The 19,164-nt window shown below is 49.3% G+C and overlaps 1 protein-coding gene across 1 annotated transcript in view; it reads right to left on the reverse strand.

The window, feature by feature from the left end:
• The window catches only part of pak1ip1 (PAK1 interacting protein 1), a 148,347-nt gene that overhangs the window by 28,074 nt on the left and 101,109 nt on the right, over window positions 1-19,164 (reverse strand). The window contains exons 9-10 of the mRNA XM_038796428.1: window positions 3,497-3,594; window positions 903-1,002 (exon numbers count right to left, since the gene is read on the reverse strand). Coding sequence (XP_038652356.1) covers window positions 903-1,002; window positions 3,497-3,594 — 198 coding nt within the window. The remainder of the gene's footprint in view (window positions 1-902; window positions 1,003-3,496; window positions 3,595-19,164) is intronic.

The raw sequence follows: 19,164 nt of genomic DNA on the forward strand, positions 1-19,164 counted from the left end.
CACTCGCCCTCGGTCACTGAATGGCGTCAACCATCATCAATGGTTGACGCCGTTTTAAAGCTACTCTGTTTTTCGCCGACGTGGCTCATGCGGGCCGGAGATTTGGTGAAAGTAAAAATATAATGAAATCCCGCCGGCGCCAGCTGTTCTCAGAGGCTGCCGGCGGGATTTGCACAACGCCGGTTTTTGGCCGGTCGGAGATTTAAAAACCCGGCGGGAGCGGGAATAACGCCGCCGCCGGCCGATTCTCCGACCCTGCGTGGGGTCGGAGAATTTCGCCCATAGTTTCTGCTGGTGGGGGAATCTAAAACACAGAGGGACAGTCTCAGGATCTAAGACAAGGAGAAAATACTTCACTTAAAGGTTCTGAATCTTTGGAATTCTCCAACCCAGAGAGTTGTGGATGTTGTACGGTTGAATACATTCAAGGCTGGGATGAACAGATGTTTTGGTTTCTCAGGGAATTGAGGGATATGTGGCACAGCATGAAAATGGAGTTTAACCAAAGATCAGAATGGCAGAGCAAACATAAAGATACACGGTCTACTCCTGCACCCAGTGTGTTCTTGTGGGACTTAACAGCCTTAAGTACCATTTGTATTCCCATTACTTTTTTCCAGTGCCAGTGATTGTTTTGACTTCTCAGGGTATAGCACTGCAAACCAAGTCCATGGCATCACAGGTGGCTCTGCTGCAAAAGAGGCCACAGTGATCGGGAGTACAATAGTAAGGGGATGAATTTAGATGGGTTCAAAGATTTTTCTCAATTGTAACTTCCTTAAAATCACAAGAACTAACTGAAATCAGAACATTAAAACAGAAGTTTTAAATTTATTTCAATTAAACCCTGTATTGCCTCCATCTTTTCCAATATTTCACATTTAGCATTCATGATTGCCTACCTTTTTAATATCTATCTGCCATAGTTTAATGTAACCATCATTGGATGCTGTGGCAAGAATATGATACTGCGCCACTTGGAAGAAATGCATCGCTTTCACCCTGAAAAGAAAGAAGTGAAGTTAGTAATTGTTAGTAATTTGGAAGACTCATTTCTAATAGTAACTAAACAGAGGATCCAGTGGAAATAAGAGATATTTACACTGCTGTTCAGATTTAATAGGATATCATAAATAAAGTCCTTTGCAAAGTTGATTTCCCCCTACCTGTCAATGTTTTCAAAGTCATAACCAGGAGACTGGATGGCATCCCCCCCTCCATAGGAGTACTCCACAAGACCACAAGACATAGAGCAGAATTCGGCCAGTCAGCCCATTGAGTCTGCTCCCCCATTCAATCACGGCTGATATTTTTTACATCACCATTCTCCTGCCTTCTCCCCAAAACCCCTGACTAAATTGGTCAAAAACCTATCTATCTCTGTTTTAAAGACATTCAGTGATTTTGCCTCCACAGCCTTCTGCGGCAAAGAGTTCCACAGATTCACCACCCTCTGGCTGCAGAAATTCCTCATCTCTGTTTTAAAGGATCGCCCCTTCAGTCTGAGATTGTGACCTCGACTCCCACTGTTGACAGGCTTTTAAGTGCCAGATTAGGTAATTTGATGACAATCTTTGACTGGAACCTGAAGGTTGAGAGTTCAATTCCATGCCAGAACATTAGTCCATTATATAGGCTAATACGTAATTGTAGGACGGAGGGAGTGCAACATTGTATTTCATTAAACTGAAGACCATTGAGAGTTCAAATCCATTCCAGAACATAGTACATAATATAGGTTACTACGTAAATGTAGGACGGAGAGAGTGCCATATTAACTTCATTAAACTGAAGACCTGTGTGTTCTGGAAGAGTTAACAGATCCATAGTAATATTTGAAGAAGTGCAGGGAGTTGTCCTGGTGTTATAAGGATCCTCCTGCTAATCTCTTGTTTTACTTTCAATTTTGTTCTTTTGCTTTTTAATTTTTGTACCTGAACACTTAATGGGACCTATGCTTTTAAGATGGACATCACCTTTAATCTAATTCCAGGAACTCTCCAGCAGGATGTACTGTTTGGTCAGTGATGACCCCTCTTGATGGATCTGATTGGCAGCCAATGAGCAGTTTAGATTGCCGGGCTCTTAGCAGACCCTCGAAGCTGATTGGTGCTGACTGTTCTGAAATGTTCCTTACTATCTGACTGTTTTTCCCGTTTTAGTTTCGTTTTGAATCCAGAGCTGGAGGTAGCTGTGAATTTCTCTACTCCTGAAAGGGTAAACCTCTCTCAAGCATCCAGTTGCGAGGCTCTGTTCTCTCCTCAGCCAAGCTGGCAGACGTTCTAGTGAGACAGGACACCAAGTAAGAGTAAGATACAAGCTGGGAGCTGGGTTTGTTGGGAGAAAAGGAATTTTAAGGATCCAATCCAGCCACTAGCTGAAAGCAGGGTCAGCTGGTAAACAACCCTTCATGTAATCTTGCGTGGAAACTTTGTTCTTTTCTTGGAAAGGCCAAATTGGTCATTCTGGTGAAGTTGGAAACAAGTCAAAAGTAAACATGTCTGAGGTGGATAATTCCAAGTGAAGGCCCAAGTTAATAAAAGTTAAAGTGAGTCCCCAGAGGGGATCCCACCATCGTCTGGGGATTCAGACTGAATGTGTCAGCCAGAAGATCCTCGTTTGCAATTCAACTGATGGTTTTTTAAATCTCTCCATGTCCTGGAAGGACAGTCAGTTGTAAAAGCAACTTCAACATCTGAAGCAAGAACACTCATCTTCCATTTCATATTACGCCTCACTTATTTTTACCCCTTCCCTTCCCTCTGTGTGTGTGTGTGTTTGGATGGAGGGTGGGACGGTAAGTCATTGGGCCAAAAATACTCTGGGACTTGTGGAGCTGGAATTGACCACACACTCGCCCAGAGTGTCATAACAGTGTTCTTGCCAATCAACAAACAATCAAAAAAATGCATTTGTGCTTTAACCCTTGTGGTATACAAAATTGGTTGTGACATTTGCCAACAATACAAAAAATTCCTTTGGCTCGGAAGCCTTTGGGATCATAGAATCATATATTCCCTATAGCGCAGACAGGGGCCAATCTGCTCATCAAGTCTGCACCCTTCGAAAGAGCACTCTACCTATGCCCAATCTCCCAACCTATCCCTGTAACTCCACTAGTCTTTGCACACTGAGGAGCAATTTATCAGCTGACAGAAAGGAGTGAGGACCTTGAGATGTGTAACTGGGTCCTGCGCAACTACTGCAGTTATGCTGAATAAATGTCTTTCTTATGAACTCTTTGGACTCCCCTTTGTCATTTACTTCAGGAACATTGCATTTTAAATGTTTTTAAACAGGTAGATTTTCCCACCGCAGACGATAACGACAAAGAGATGGACAGGAGACGTGGAATTTGAAGGCCATGAAAAAATGATCAGAAATCTTGTTATGAGACATTGAGCTTGAACTCGACAATAGTTAGAAAGGGTATGCTCAATTCAAACACAAATAAATAAGACTAATGAATTCAAGTCTGAAAGAATTCATGCTGTACCTGATGTCATGAGCCTTGAACTCAGAAATACACATTTTTGAGTTTGTATCATACAGTCTGACATGTTCTTCCTCCCCAGCTACACCAATAATAGACTCCTAATGACAAAGAAAACATGTTTAATTTTAATGACAATGAACACAGTCATGAGAATTTTGTTGCAGGGCTCTAAAATAATAACCATTAACCATGATGTTATAGTGCAAATAAAAAATCCAATGGTATCATCGTATTGGTAGGCAGCAACTGTCATCTCAACAGTAACTGCCCATAAGGTTTTGCAAGCTTTTCAGAGGAGACTTTCTAGAATCCATTGTCTTGCGCAGCATAGTAGCACCGTGGTTAGCACCGTTGCTTCACATCGCCAGGGACCCGGGTTCAATACCCGGCTTGGGTCACTGTCTGTGCAGAGTCTGCACGTTCTCCCAGTGTCTGCGTGGTTTCCTCTGGCTGCTTGTGCACAAGAAGCTAGCATACAGGTGCAGCAGGTAATCAGGAAGGTTTTCTTTAAAAAATATATATTTTTTTTGTTCTCCTCCTTGTTCACTTTTTCTCCCAAATTTACACCCAACAATAAACAATAATCAGTAACAAATGTAATGTCAATCTCCATATCAATAACAACGATCCCATCCGTGGGCAGCATGGTAGCATGGTGGTTAGCATCAATGCTTCACAGCTCCAGGGTCCCAGGTTCGATTCCCGGCTGGGGCACTGTCTGTGCGGAGTCTGCACGTCCTCCCCGTGTGTGCGTGGGTTTCCTCCGGGTGCTCCGGTTTCCTCCCACAGTCCAAAGATGTGCAGGTTAGGTGGATTGACCAGGTTAAATTGCCCTTAGTGTCCTAAAAAATAATGTTAATGGGGGTTGTTGGGTTACTGGTATAGGGTGGATACGTGGGCTTGAGTAGGGTGATCATTGCTCGGCACAACATTGAGGGCCGAAGGGCCTGTTCTGTGCTGTACTGTTCTAATTCTAAAAATCCTCCCACCAAACCCCAGACATTAGACCGCATGTTAACATAAACAAATGACAAAAAGGATTCCGGAATCATCCATAGTCACCATTAATACATACAGTATTAATGTTCGATGTGATCCAATTCTTGAAAGTGCATAATGAATAACGCCCATGAATTGCAAAACCCCTCCATCCTTCCCCTCAGTTCAGATATGTCCTTTTCAAGCGTCAAGAATTCCAGCAGGTCACCCTGCCACGGCACAGGATCCGACTTTGGGCGATCAACGAGGCGAAGGCTACAACATCTGCCTCCGCGCCCGTTTCCAACCCCGGCTGGTCCGAAACCCCGAACGTGGCCTCCCGAGCGCCCGGGTCCAGTTTCACGTGCACCACTTTAGGGATTAATCTAAACACCTCCTTCCAGCAATCCTCCAGCCTTGGACAGGACCAAAACATATGAATGTGGTTTGCAGGCCTCCCCCCCCAGCAACGTTCACACACATCTTCTACCCCCTCAAAGAGCCGGCTCGTCCTCGCCCTCCATACACCACCTTCAGCTGCATTAGTCCCAACATTGCACACGAGGTGGAGGCGCGATCACCCTCTAGAGCACCTCACACCAGAACCCCTCCTCCATACCCTTTCCTAACTCTTCCTCCCACTTTACAGAAGAACATAAGAACTAGGAGCAGGAGGAGGCCATCTGGCCCCTCGAGCCTGCTCAGCCATTCAATGCGATCATGGCTGATCTTTTGTGGACTCAGCTCCACTCTCCGGCCCGAACACCATAATCCTTAATCCCTTTATTCTTCAAAAAACAATCTATCTTTACCTTAAAAACATGTAATGAAGGAGCCTCAATTGCTTCACTGGGCAAGGAATTCCATAGATTCACAACACTTTGGGTGAAGAAGTTCCTCCTAAGCTCCGTCCTAAATCTACTTCCCCTTATTTTGAGGCTAGTTCTGCTTTCACCCGCCAGTGGAAACAACCTGCCCGCATCTATCCGATCTATTCCCTTCATAATTTTATATGTTTCTATAAGATCCCCCAACATCCCTCTAAATTCCAACGAGTGCAGTCCCGGTCTACTCAACCTCTCCTCGTAATCCAACCCCCTTAACTCTGGGATTAACCTAGTGAATCTCCTCTGCACACCCTCCAGCGCCAGTACGTCCTTTCTCAGGTAAGGAGACCAAAACTGAACACAATACTCCAGGTGTAGCCTCACTAACACCATATACAATGGCAGCATAATGAAAATGAAATGAAAAATGAAATTGCTTATTGTCACGTGTAGGCTTCAATGAAGTTACTGTGAAAAGCCCCTAGTCGCCACATTCCGGCACCTGTCCGGGGAGGCTGGTAGGGATAACCTCCCTAGTCTTAAACTCCATCCCTCAAGCAATGAAAGACAAAACTCAATTTGCCTTCTTAATCACCTGTTGCACCTGTAAACCAACTTTTTGCTACTCGTGCACTAGCACACCCAGGTCTCTCTGCACAGCAGCATGTTTTAATATTTTATCATTAAATAATAATCCCATTTGCTGTTACTCCTACCAAAGTGGATAACCTCACATTTGTCAACATTGTATTCCATTGTAGACCCGAGCCCATTCGCTTAACCTATCCAAATCCCTCTGCAGACTTCCGGTATCATCTGCACTTTTTGCTTTACCACTTATCTTGAAATGAAATGAAAATGAAAATCGCTTATTGTCACAAGTAGGCTTCAATGAAGATTCTGTGAAAAGCCCCTAATCGCCACATTCCGGCGCCTATCCGGGGAGGCTGGTACGGGAATCTAACCGTGCTGCTGGCCTGCATTAAAAGCCAGCGATTTAGCCCAGTGTGCTAAACCAGCCCCCTGTGTCATCTGCAAACTTGGACACATTGCCCTTGGTCCCCAACTCCAAATAATCTCTGTAAATTGAGAACAATTGTGGGGTCAACAGTGATCCCAAAGGAACACCACAAGCTACTGATTGCCAACCAGAGAAACACCCTATTAATCCCCACTCTTTGTTTTCTATTAATTAACCAATCCTCTATCCATGCTGCTACTTTATCATTAATGCCTTGCACCTTGATTTTATGCAGAACCTTTTCTGTGGCACCTTGTTAAAAGCTTTCTGGAAATCCAGATATACCACATCCATTGGCTCCCCATTATCTACCGCACTGGTAATCATAGAATTCATAGAATTTACAGTGCAGAAGGAGGCCATTTGGCCCATCGAGTCTGCACCGGCTCCTGGAAAGAGCACCCTACCCAAGGTTAACACCTCCACCCTATCACCATAACCCAGTAACCCCACCGACCACTAAGGGCAATTTTGGACACTGAGGGCAATTTATCATGGCCAATCCACCTAACCTGCACATCTTTGGACTGTGGGAGGAAACCGGAGCACCCGGAGGAAACCCACGCACACACGGGGAGGATGTGCAGACTCCACACAGACAGTGACCCAAGCCGGAATCGAACCTAGGAACCTGGAGCTGTGAAGCGAATGTGCCATCCACAATGCTACCGAGCTGCCACTAATGTTCTCAAAAAATGTCACTAAAGACTTCCGGTTGCGGTGATGCGGAGCTAAGCCGCACGTTCGGCAGCTCCCGCTTTCAAAGGACTTTCGGGCCTGTTTTAGGGCCCCAAACGGCACTGTTTCGACGATTCCCAGTGGGGGAAGGTGCTTAGAGGAACATTCCCCGGAATATATGGTGCGCACCTGGAGTGGGGCAAAGAAAAAGGAGGCAGCAGCTCCCCAGAAAAAGCGGGGGAAGGAGGACAAAATGGCAGCCGGCGGAGCACCCGAGGATTGGAGGCAGTGGGCGCAGGAGCAGCAAGCTGCTCTCCTGCGCTGTTTTGCGGAGCTGAAGGCTGAGTTGCTGGAATCCCTGCAGGCGACTACCAGCAAGCTGTTTGAGACCCAGACGGCCCAGCCATTCAGGAGTTGCAGCAGCAGGCCGCTGATCGGGAGGAGGGGGCCGTGGTCCTCGTTGAGAAGGTGGAGATGCACGAGGCACTGCACAAAAAGTGGCAAGACCGCTTGGAGGACCTGGACTTTCGCACGAGGCGGGAGAATTTGAGGATCCTGGGCCTTGCGGAGGGGCTGGAGGGGTCGGATCTACCGTCCTATGTGGCCATTATGCTGAATTTGTTGGTGGGGGCGGGGTCCTTCCATCTGCCCCTGGAGCTTGAGGGAGCCCACAGAGTGCTAGCCAGGAGGCCCAAGGCGAATGAACCCCCGCGGGCGGTGCTGGCGCGGTTCCATCGGTTCAGTGACCGGGAGTGTGCGCTGCGCTGGGCCAAGAAGGAGAGGAGCAGCAAGTGGGAGAACTCGGTAGTGCGAATCTACCAGGACTGGAGTGCGGAGGTGGCTAAGCGGCGGGCCGGTTTTAACCGGACGAAGGCTGTGCTGCATAACAAGCAGGTCAAATTTGGAATGCTGCAGCCTGCGGGTAACATATAAGGACCGGCATTACTACTTCGAGTCCCCGGAGGAGGCGTGAGCCTTTGTGCAGGCGGAGAGGCTGGACTCGAACTAGGGTTTGGGGGTTGCGGGGTCTTGTGTACTACGGTTGTTGCTGTTGCTGTTTTTGTCATTTTGATACGTTTTTTCTATGGTTCTTGCTGTTTCCGGGTGGTTCTGTTGGGTATGGTTTGGTGTTATGCGGGGGATGTTGGGGGTTTTTTTTTTCTGAACGGGGCTGGGGGATGGGGTGGAGCTGGAGCTGGAATTTGGGAGCTGCGTCAGAAGGGTGGGGTGGGGCAGTGTGAAAGCGCAGGCTTTCCTCTGGTTTCCGGCGCTGCGGGGAAGGAGGGGTGGAGCTGGCGGTGGGGGCGTGGCCTCTACTGGTTTTTTCCCGCGCTGGAGCGGTGCCAAGGAGGAGTGGCAGGAGGGGGGATGACCCCATGTCGGGAGGGGTCGTGTTTTGGCGTGAGTTGCCGAGATCAGCAGAAGTCAACTGGCTCACAGAAGTACCATGAAGGGTGCGTCGCGGCTAGGAGGGGTTGGGGTCCTGGCCTGGGGGGGGGGGGGGGGGGGGGAATACCCGGGTTGCTGCTGGAATGGCCAGGAAGGAGCTGGTGTTGGCCGGGGGGGGGGTAGAGGAGAGGCGCTATCGTCATGGGGAACGGGTTGGGCGGGGCGTGCTGGCCTGGGGCGAGCAGTCGATGAGCTATGGCTAGTCGGCGGGGGAGGGGGGCGGGGTGCCCTCTGAACCGGCTGATCACCTGGAACGTGAGGGGGCTGAATGGGCCGGTTAAGCCGGTTGATCTTTATGTCGTCTTTGTCGACAGGAATAGTGCCGGAAGACTGGAGGATAGCAAATGTTGTCCCCTTGTTCAAGAAGGGGAGTAGAGACAACCCTGGTAATTATAGACCTGTGAGCCTTACTTCGGTTGTGGGTAAAATGTTGGAAAAGGTTATAAGAGATAGGGTTTATAATCATCTTGAAAAGAACAAGTTGATTAGCGATAGTCAACACGGTTTTGTGAAGGGTAGGTCATGCCTCACAAACCTTATTGAGTTTTTTGAGAAGGTGACCAAACAGGTGGATCAGGGTAAAGCTGTTGATGTGGTGTATATGGATTTCAGTAAGGCGTTTGATAAGGTTCCCCACGGTAGGCTATTGCAGAAAATAAGGAAGTATGGAATTGAAGGTGATTTAGCAGTTTGGATCAGTAATTGGCTAGCTGAAAGAAGACAGAGGGTGGTGGTTGATGGCAAATGTTCATCCTGGAGTTCAGCGACAGAGGGACATAGATAAGCTGCAGAGCTGGGCTGAGAGGTGGCAGATGGAGTTTAATGCGGAAAAGTGTGAGGTGGTTCACTTTGGAAGGAGTAACAGGAATGCAGAGTACTGGGCTAATGGCAAGATTCTTGGTAGTGTAGATGAACAGAGAGATCTCAGCATCCAGGTACATAAATCCCTGAAAGTTGCCACCCAGGTTAATAGGGCTGTTAAGAAGGCATATGGTGTGCTAGCCTTTATAAGCAGGGGGATTGAGTTTCGGAACCACAAGGTCATGCTGCAGCTGTACATAACTCTGGTGCGGCCGCACCTGGAGTACTGCGTGCAGTTCTGGTCACCACATTATAGGAAGGATGTGGAAGCTTTGGAAAGGGTTCAGAGGAGATTTACTAGGATGTTGCCTGGTATGGAGGGAAGGTCTTACGAGGAAAGGCTCAGGGAATTGAGGTTGTTTTCGTTAGAGAGGAGAAGGCTGAGAGGTGACTTAACAGAGACATATAAGATAGTCAGAGGGTTAGATAGGGTGGACAGTGAGAGTCTTTTTCCTCGGATGGTGATGACCAACACGAGGGGACATAGCTTTAAATTGAGGGGTGATAGATATAGGACAGATATCAGAGGCAGTTTCTTTACTCAGAGAGTAGTAGGGGTGTGGAACGCCCTGCCTGCAACAGTAGTAGACGCGCCAACTTTAAGGGCATTTAAGTGGTCACTGGATAGACATATGGATAAAAATGGAATAGTGTAGGTCAGATAGGCTTCAGATGGTTTCACAGGTCGGCGCAACATCGAGGGCCGAAGGGCCCGTACTGCGCTGTAGTGTTCTATGTTAAGCGGGCTAGGGTATTTTCTCATTTGAAGGGGCTGAAAGCGGACGTGGCTATGATCCAGGAGACCCGGCTGAAGGTGGCGGACCAGGTCCGTCTGAGGAAGGGGTGGGTGGGGCAGGTTTTCCATTCAGGATTAGATGCGAAGAACCGGTGGGTGGTGATTCTGGTGGGGAAGAGGGTGGCGTTCGAGGCGTCTGAGGTGGTGGCGGACAAGGAGGGCAGGTTTGTTATGGTGACGGGTAGGCTGCAGGGAGAGAAGGTGGTGCTGGTTAATGTATATGCCCCGAGTTGGGATGACGCTGGCTTTATGAGGCATATGTTGGGCCACATTCCGGACCTGGAGGCGGGGGGCCTGATCATGGGGGGAGACTTTAACACGGTGCTGGATCCCCCACTAGACCGGTCCAGTTCAAGGACGGGTAGGAGGCTGGAGGCGGCCAAGGTGCTGAGGAGGTTTATGGACTAGATGGGAGGGGTGGATCCCTGGAGGTTTGGGAGGCCGAGGGTGCGGGAGTATTCCTTTTTCTCCCATGTGCATAGGGTTTACTCCCGAATAGATTTTTTCGTTCTGAGCAGGGGATTGATCCCGAGGGTGGAGGAGGCCGAGTATTCAGCCATAGCAATTTCAGACCACTGGGTCGATCTGGAGATGGGGGAAGTGCGGGACCAGCGCCCGCTGTGGCGTTTGGACGTGGGGTTGCTGGCTGATGAGGAGGTGTGTGGGAGGGTCCGGGGAAGTATTGAGGGGTACCTTGAGACCAACGATACGGGGGAGGTCCGGGTGGGGATGGTTTGGGAGGCTCTGAAGGCAGTGATCCGGGGGGAGCTGATTTCCATCCGGGCCTGGAGGGAGAGGAGGGAGAGGGAGAGTCTGGTGGGGGAGCTCCTAGATGTGGATAGGAGGTACGCGGAGGCCCTGGAGGAGGGATTGTTGGGGGAATGGCGTAGCTTGCAGGCCAAGTTCGACTTGCTGACCACCAGAAAGGCGGAGACACAGTGGAGGAAGGCGCAAGGCGCGGTTTATGAGTATGGGGAGAAGGCGAGCAGGATGCTGGCGCATCAGCTCCGCAGGCGGGATGCGGCTAGGGAAATTGGTGGAGTGATGGATAAGGGTGGGAATGTGGTGCGGAAGGGGGCAGAGGTGAACGGGGTCTTTAGGGGCTTTTACGAGGAACTGTACCAGTCGGAGTCGGGGGAGCTTTCTGAACAGGCTACGTTTCCCAAAGGTGCAGGAGGAGCTGGTGGAGGGGCTGGGGGTGCCGATGGAGTTGGAGGAGCTGGTCAGGGGGATTGGTCAAATGCAATCAGGGAACGCACCGGGGCCGGATGGGTTCCCGGTGGAATTTTATAAAAAGTATGCGGACCTGGTGGGCCCCCTGTTGGTGTAGGCCTTCAAAGTCCCCACTTTGCCCCCGCCGATGTCACGGATGCTGATTTCTTTGATCCTGAAGCGGGATAAGGACCCCCTGCAGTGTGGATCATACAGGCCAATCTCGCTCCTCAATATGGACGCTAAGTTGCTGGCGAAGATCCTGGCCACCAGGATAGAGGACTGTGTGCCAGGGGTGATACATGAGGATCAGACGGGATTTGTCAAGGGAAGACAGCTTAACTCGAATGTGCAGAGGTTGTTAAATGTTATTATGATGCCGGCGGTTGAAGGGGAGGGCGAGATAGTGGTGGCGCTAGATGCAGAGAAGGCCTTTGATATAGTTGAGTGGGGGTACCTGTGGGAGGTGCAGGAGAGGTTTGGATTTATGGAGGGGTTCATTAAATGGGTGAGGTTGCTTTATGAGGCCCCGATGGCGAGTGTAGCTATTAATGGACGGAGGTCAGAGTACTTCAGGCTCTACCGTGGGATCAGGCAGGGGTGCCCCCTGTCCCCCTTGCTTTTTGCACTGGCAATTGAACCTCTGGCTATGGCGTTGAGGGAGTCGGGGAGGTGGAGGGGTCTGGTGCGGGGTGGGGAGGAACACCGGGTATCGCTGTATGCGGACGACCTGCTGCTGTATGTGGCGGACCCAGTGGGGGGAATGGGGGGGGGGTGATGGAGCTGTTGGCTGAGTTTGAGGGCTTCTCGGGCTATAAGCTGAATCTGGGTAAGAGCGAGGTGTTTGTAGTGCACCCGGGTGATCAGGAGGAGGGAATTGGTAGGCTCCCGTTTAAGAGGGCAGTGAAGAGTTTTAGGTACCTGGGGGTGCAGGTGGCCAGGAGTTGGGGGACTCTCCACAAGCTTAATTTTACCAGGCTTGTGGAACAGATGGAGGAGGAATTTAAAAGGTGGGACATGGTGCCGCTATCGCTGGCGGGTAGAGTGCAGTCCGTCAAAATGACGGTGCTCCCGAGGTTCTTGTTCCTTTTTCAGTGCCTGCCCATCCTTATCCCAACGGCCTTTTTTAGGAGGGTGACTAGCAGCATCATGAGCTTTGTTTGGGCGCATGGGACCCCGAGGGTGAAGAGGGTCTTCTTGGAGCGGGGCAGAGATGGTGGGGGGCTGGCGTTACACAACCTCTCGGGGTATTATTGGGCGGCCAATGTGTCGATGGTGCGCATGGGTGATAGAGGGGGAGGGGGCAGCATGGAAACGGATGGAGAGGGCGTCCTGCGGAGGTACAAGCCTGGGGGCCCTGGTAACGGCGCCGTGGCTGCTCCCTCCTACGAGGTATACCACGAGTCCGGTGGTGGCGGCTACCCTCAAGATTTGGGGGCAGTGGAGGCGACATAGGGGGGAAGTGGGGGGCTCGATGGAGTCTCCGCTAAGGGGGAACCATCGGTTCGTCCCGGGGAATCAGGATGGGGGGTTCCTGGGGTGGCACAGAGAGGGCATCAGAAAGCTGAGGGACCTGTTCATTGATGGGAGGTTTGCGAGCCTGGGAGAGTTAGAGGAGAAATTTGAGCTCCCCGCGGGGAACATGTTCAGGTACCTGCAGGTAAAGGCGTTTCTAGGCGGCAGGTGGAGGGATTCCCTTTGCTACCCGCGAGGGGTTTGAGGGACAGGGTGCTTTCGGGGGTCTGGGTCGGGGATGGGAAGGTATCTGATATCTACAAGGTAATGCAGGAGGTGGAGGAGGCGTCAGTAGAGAAGCTAAAGGCTAAGTGGGAGGGGGAGCTGGGGGAGCAGATCGAGGATGGGACATGGGCGGATGCCCTGGACAGGGTTAACTCTTCCTCCTCATGTGCGCGGCTGAGCCTCATCCAATTCAAGGTGCTGCACCAGGCCCATATGTCCGGGACTAGGATGAGTAGGTTCTTTGGGGGCGAAGACAGGTGTGTCAGGTGTTCGGGGAGTCCAGCGAACTATGCCCATATGTTCTGGGCATGCCCGGCACTGGAGGAGTTCTGGAAGGAGGTGGCGAGGACGGTGTCGAGGGTGGTAGGATCCAGGGTCAAGCCAGGCTGGGGACTCGTGATTTTTGGGGTTGCGGTGGAGCCGGGAGTGCAGGAGGCGAGAGAGGCCGGTGTTTTGGCCTTTGCGTCCCTAGTAGCCCGGCGGAAGATCTTGCTACAGTGGAAGGATGCGGGACCCCCAAGCGTGGAGACCTGGATCAATGACATGGCGGGTTTTATTAAGCCGGAGGTGGTCAAATTCGCCCTGAGAGAACAAGGGTTCTTTAGGCGGTGGCAGCCTTTTCTCGATTTTCTGGCTCAACGATAGGGAAGTAGGTCAGCAGCAGCAGCAACCCAGGGGGGTGGGGGGGGGGGGGGGGGGGGGAAGGGGGGGTGTTGACTGTGTTTATTTAATTTAATTTATTTTCAAGTTCTTTTGTTGTTTACCGGGTTTGGGGGGGTGGGGAGGCTCGATAAATGCGTTGGTACGGTCTTGGGGGTGTTATGCTTATTATGTTGTTTTATTGTTGTTTATTACTGTTTGTTGTTATATATTTTGTAAAAAATTTTCAATAAAAATGATTTTAAAAAAAAAATGTCACTAAATTAGTTAGGCACGACCTGCCCTTTATGAACCCATGCTGCGTCTGCCCAATGGGACAATTACCATCCAGGTGCCTCATTATTTCTTCCTTGATGATAGATTCCAGCATCTTCCCTACTACCGAAGTTAAGCTAACTGACCTATAATTACCCGCTTTCTGCCTACCTCCTTTTTAAAACAGTGGTGTCACGTTTCCTAATTTCCAATCCTCCGGAATCACCCCTGAGTCTCGTGAATTTTGGTAAATTATCACTAGTGCATTTGCAATTACCCTAGCCATCTCTTTTCGCACTCTGGGATGCATTCCATCAGGGCCAGGAGACTTGTCTACCTTTAGCCCCATTAGCTTGCGCATCACTACCTCCTTAGTGATAACAATCATCTCAAGGTCCTCACCTGTCATAGCCTCATTTCCATCAGTCACTGGCATGTTATTTGTGCCTTCCACTGTGAAGACTGACCCAAAAAAACTGTTCACTTCCTCAGCCATTTCCTCATCTCCCATTATTAAATCTCCCTTCTCATCCTCTGAGAGACCAATATTTACAATTGCCACTCTTTTTTGTTTTATCTGTTTGTAGAAACTTTTACTATCTGTTTTTATATTCTGAGCAGGTTTACTCTCATACTCTATCTTACTTTTCTTTATATCTTTTTTAGTAGCTTTCTGTTGCCCCCTAAAGATTTCCCAGTCCTCTCGTCTCTCACTAATCTTTGCCACTTTGTATGCGCTTTCCTTCAATTATTTCCTTAGATATCCACGGTCGATTTTCCCTCTTTCTACCGTCCTTCCTTTTTGTTGGTATAAACATAGAACATAGAACAGTACAGCACAGAACAGGCCCTTCGGCCCTCGATGTTGTGCCAAGCAATGATCACCCTACTCAAACTCACGTATCCACCCTATACCCGTAACCTAACAACCCCCCCCTTAACCTTACTTTTTAGGACACTACGGGCAATTTAGCATGGCCAATCCACCTAACCCGCACATCTTTGGACTGTGGGAGGAAATCGGAGCACCCAGAGGAAACCCACGCACACACGGGGAGGACGTGCAGACTCCGCACAGACAGTGACCAAGCCGGGAATCGAACCTGGGACCCTGGAGCTGTGAAGCATTTATGCTAACCACCGTGCTACCGTGCTGAGCACTGTGAAAAATCAATTGGAAGGTTCTCCACTGTTCCTGAACTGTTTCACCATAAAGTCTTTGCTCCCAGTCTACCTTAGCTAGCTCTTTTCTCATCCCATTGTTATCTCCTTTGTTTAAGCACAAAACACTCGCGTTTGATTTCACCTTCTCACCCTCCATCTGTATTTTAAATTCCACCATTCCTAACTGTGAGATCATTAATCAATTCTGTCTCATTACACAAGACCGCTTGTTCCCTCGTAGGTTCCATTAGATACTGTTCTCGGAAATTATTGCGGATACATTCCATAAACTCCTCCTCAAGGCTGCCTTGACCGACCTGGTTAAACCAATCGACATGTAGATTAAAATCTCCCATGATAACTGCTGTACTATTTCTACATGCATCAGTTATTTCTTTTATTGCCGGCCCCACCATAATGTTACTATTTGGTGGCCTATAGACTACTCCTATCAGTGACTTTTTCGCCTTACTATTCCTGATTTTCACCCAAATGCATTCAACCTTATCCTCCATAGCACCGTTGTCATCCTTAAATAACAGAGCTACACCTTACCATCCACTCTGTCCTTCCGTATAGTTTGATACCCGTGGATATTTAACTCCCAGTCGTAACCATGTTTCAGTAATGGCCACTAAATCATTGTCATTCACGATGATTTGCGCCATCAACTCATTTACGTTATCCTGAATACGACGAGCATTCAGGTAAAATACACTTCTGTTGGCTTTTATACCTCTGTTTTGAATCTTAACACCTTGATCAATAACCTCTCCTAAGTTATTTTTCCTCTTAACTTTTCTCCTAATTTTCCCAGTCGTTGAACCCAGATCTTCATGCAACAACCTGCCGCGTCGCTTTCCATTTATGTTTTTACTTCCTGTTTTATTCCTTTTAGTATTACTGGGCCTATTCATTGAGCTCCCCTCAGTCACTGTACCTTGTATTGTCGCCCTTTTTGATTTTTGACTATGGCCTCTCTGCCTTACACTTTCCCTCTTCCTGCCTTTTGTTTCTGTTCCCGTTTTACTACCTTCCGACTTCCTGCATCGTTCCCACCCCCCCGCCACATTAGTTTAAACACTCCCGAACCGCTCTAGCAAATAGCCCCCGAGGACACCAGTTCCGGTCCTGCCCAGGTGTAACCTGTCCAGTTTGTACAGGTCCCACCTCCCCCAGAACCAGTCCCAATGCCCCAGGAATCTGAAACTCTCCCCCTGACACCAATCCTTCAGCCACGTATTCTCATCCTATATATCCTGTAATTTCTACTCTGACTAGCACGTGGCACCGGTAGTAATCCTGAGATCACTACCTTCGAGGTCCGATTTCTTAACTTCTTTCCTAGCTCCCTGTATTCTGCTTTTAGGACCTCATCCCTTTTTTTAACCTATGTCGTTTGTACCGATGTGTACCATGACTGTTCACCCTCCCCCTCCAGAATGTCCTGTACCCGCTCCGAGACATCCTTGACCCCAGCACCAGGGAGGCAACATACCATCCTGGAGTCTCGTTTGCGGCCACAGAAACGCCTGTCCATACACATTACAATTGAATCCCCTATAACTATTGCACTGTCACATTTATCACCCCTCCCCTCTGCAGCTGAACCAACAACATCCAAAATGGTATATCTGTTCTGCAGGCGAATGGCCAAAGGGGATTCCTGCACTACCTGCCTCGCACTCTTGCTCTGTCGGGTGGTCACCCATTCCCTTCCTGCCTGCGGAGTCTGAGCCTGCGGGGTGACCACCTCCCTATACGTGCTATCCACATTACTCTCCGACTCGCGGATGCTCCACAGTGTCTCCAGCCGCCGCTCCAGCTCTGAAACTCGAGCTTCCAGAAGCTGCAACTGGAGACACTTCCTGCACACATGCTGACCCTGGGGATTCGAACTGTCCCCAGCCTGCCACATGGAGCAAGAGGAGGAGACCACACCTTGCAGAACAGATATACCATTTTGGATGTTGTTGAGAGGAATGGCCTCTCAGGGGAAAACAGCAACAGCCAAACTCGTGGCATCACGGTTGGTTCTGCTGCAGAGGGGAGGGGTGATAAGTGTGACAGTGCAATAGTTTAAACAATAAATATTAAAGCATGCCGCTGTTCAGAGAGACTTGGGTGTGCTAGTGCATGAGTCACAGAAGGTTGGTTTACAAGTGCAACAGGTGATTAAGAAGGCAAATGGAATTTTGTCCTTCATTGCTAGAGGGATGGAGTTTAAGACTAGGGAGGTTATGTTGCAATTGTATAAGGTGTTAGTGCGACCACACCTGGAGTATTGTGTTCAGTTTTGGTCTCCTTACTTGAGAAAGGACGTACTGGCGCTGGAGGGTGTGCAGAGGAGATTCACTAGGTTAATCCCAGAGTTGAAGGGATTGGATTATGAGGAGAGGTTGAGTAGACTGGGACTGTACTCGTTGGAATTTAGAAGGATGAGGGGGGATCTTATAGAAACATTTAAAATTATGAAGGGAATAGATAGGATAGATGCGGGCAGGTTGTTTCCACTGGCGGGTGACAGCAGAACTAGGGGACATAGCCTCAAAATAAGGGGAAGTAGATTTAGGACTGAGTTTAGGAGGAACTTCTTCACCCAAAGGGTTGTGAATCTATGGAATCCTTGCCCAGTGAAGCAGTTGAGGCTCCTTCATTACATGTTTTTAAGGTAAAGATAGATAGTTTTTTGAAGAATAAAGGGATTAAGGGTTATGGTGTTCGGGCCGGAAAGTGGAGCTGAGTCCACAAAAGATCAGCCATGATCTAATTGAATGGCGGAGCAGGCTCGAGGGGCCGGATGGCCTACTCCTACTCCTAGTTCTTATGTTCTTATGATCCCTTCTAGCAAAGCAGTGACCTGATTGCCTGCCAAGGAAAGTGCTCCAATTAGCAGCAACTGGGAGAAATTTAACTCTTCCTGTGTTGGTGAGTATTGTGATTGGTAAGCAAAGTCTTTTTTTCCTGTCACTTATTAATTATTTCATAGTATAGTTTGTAGTCAGTTAAGGTAAAGGCTAAAAATGGCAGGAGATCCCAGACCCATGTTATGCTCCTCGTGCTCAATGTGGGAGTTCAGAGACGCGGCCGATGCCCCTGACTTCTTTATGTGCGCAAAGTTTGTCCAGCTGCAGCGCCTGTTCGACCGCATGACGGCTCTGGAGCTGAGGGTGGACTCACTTCGGAGCATCCGCGATGCTGAGGGGTTCGTGGATAGCACATTCAGTGAGTTGGTCACACCGCAGGTTAGAATTGCTGAGGGAGATAGGGAATGGGTGACCAAAAGGCAGAGAAAGAGCAGGAAGGCAGTGCAGGTATCCCCTGCGGTCATCTCCCTCCAAAAATCGTGTAGGATACTGTTGGGGGAGATGACTCATCAGGGGAAGGCAGTAGTAGCCAGGCTCATGGCACCGTGGCTGGCTCTGCTGCACAGAAGGGTGGGAAAAAGACTGACAGGGCTATAGTCGTAGGGGATTGAATTGTAAGGGGAGTAGACAGGCGTTTCTTTGGTCGAAAACGAGACTCCCGAATGGTATGTTGCCTCCCGGGTGCTCCGATCGGCTGCAGGACATACTGAAGGGGGAGGGTGAACAGCCAGTTGTAGTGGTGCATATAGGCACCAACGATATAGGTAAAAAAAGGGATGAAATGAAAATGAAAATCGCTTATTGTCACGAGTAGGCTTCAATGAAGTTACTGTGAAAAGCCCCTAGTCGCCACATTCCGGCGCCTGTCCGGGGAGGCTGGTACGGGAATCGAACCGTGCTGCTGGCCTGCTTGGGTCTGCTTTAAAAGCCAGCGATTTAGCCTTGTGAGCTAAACCAGCCCCTGGTAGTACCAGAGGTACTACAATCAGAATTTAGGGAGTTAGGAGATAAGTTAAAAAGTAGGACCTCAAAGGTAGTAATCTCAGGATTGCTACCAGTGCCACGGGACAATCAGAGTAGAAACTCAAGAATAGACAGAATGATTACGTGGCTTGAGAGATGGTGCTGGAAGGAGGGGTTCAGATTTCTGGGACATTGGA

Source organism: Scyliorhinus canicula, chromosome 5 (genome assembly GCF_902713615.1).
Source record: "Scyliorhinus canicula chromosome 5, sScyCan1.1, whole genome shotgun sequence".
NCBI classification, from domain to species: Eukaryota; Metazoa; Chordata; class Chondrichthyes; order Carcharhiniformes; family Scyliorhinidae; genus Scyliorhinus; species Scyliorhinus canicula.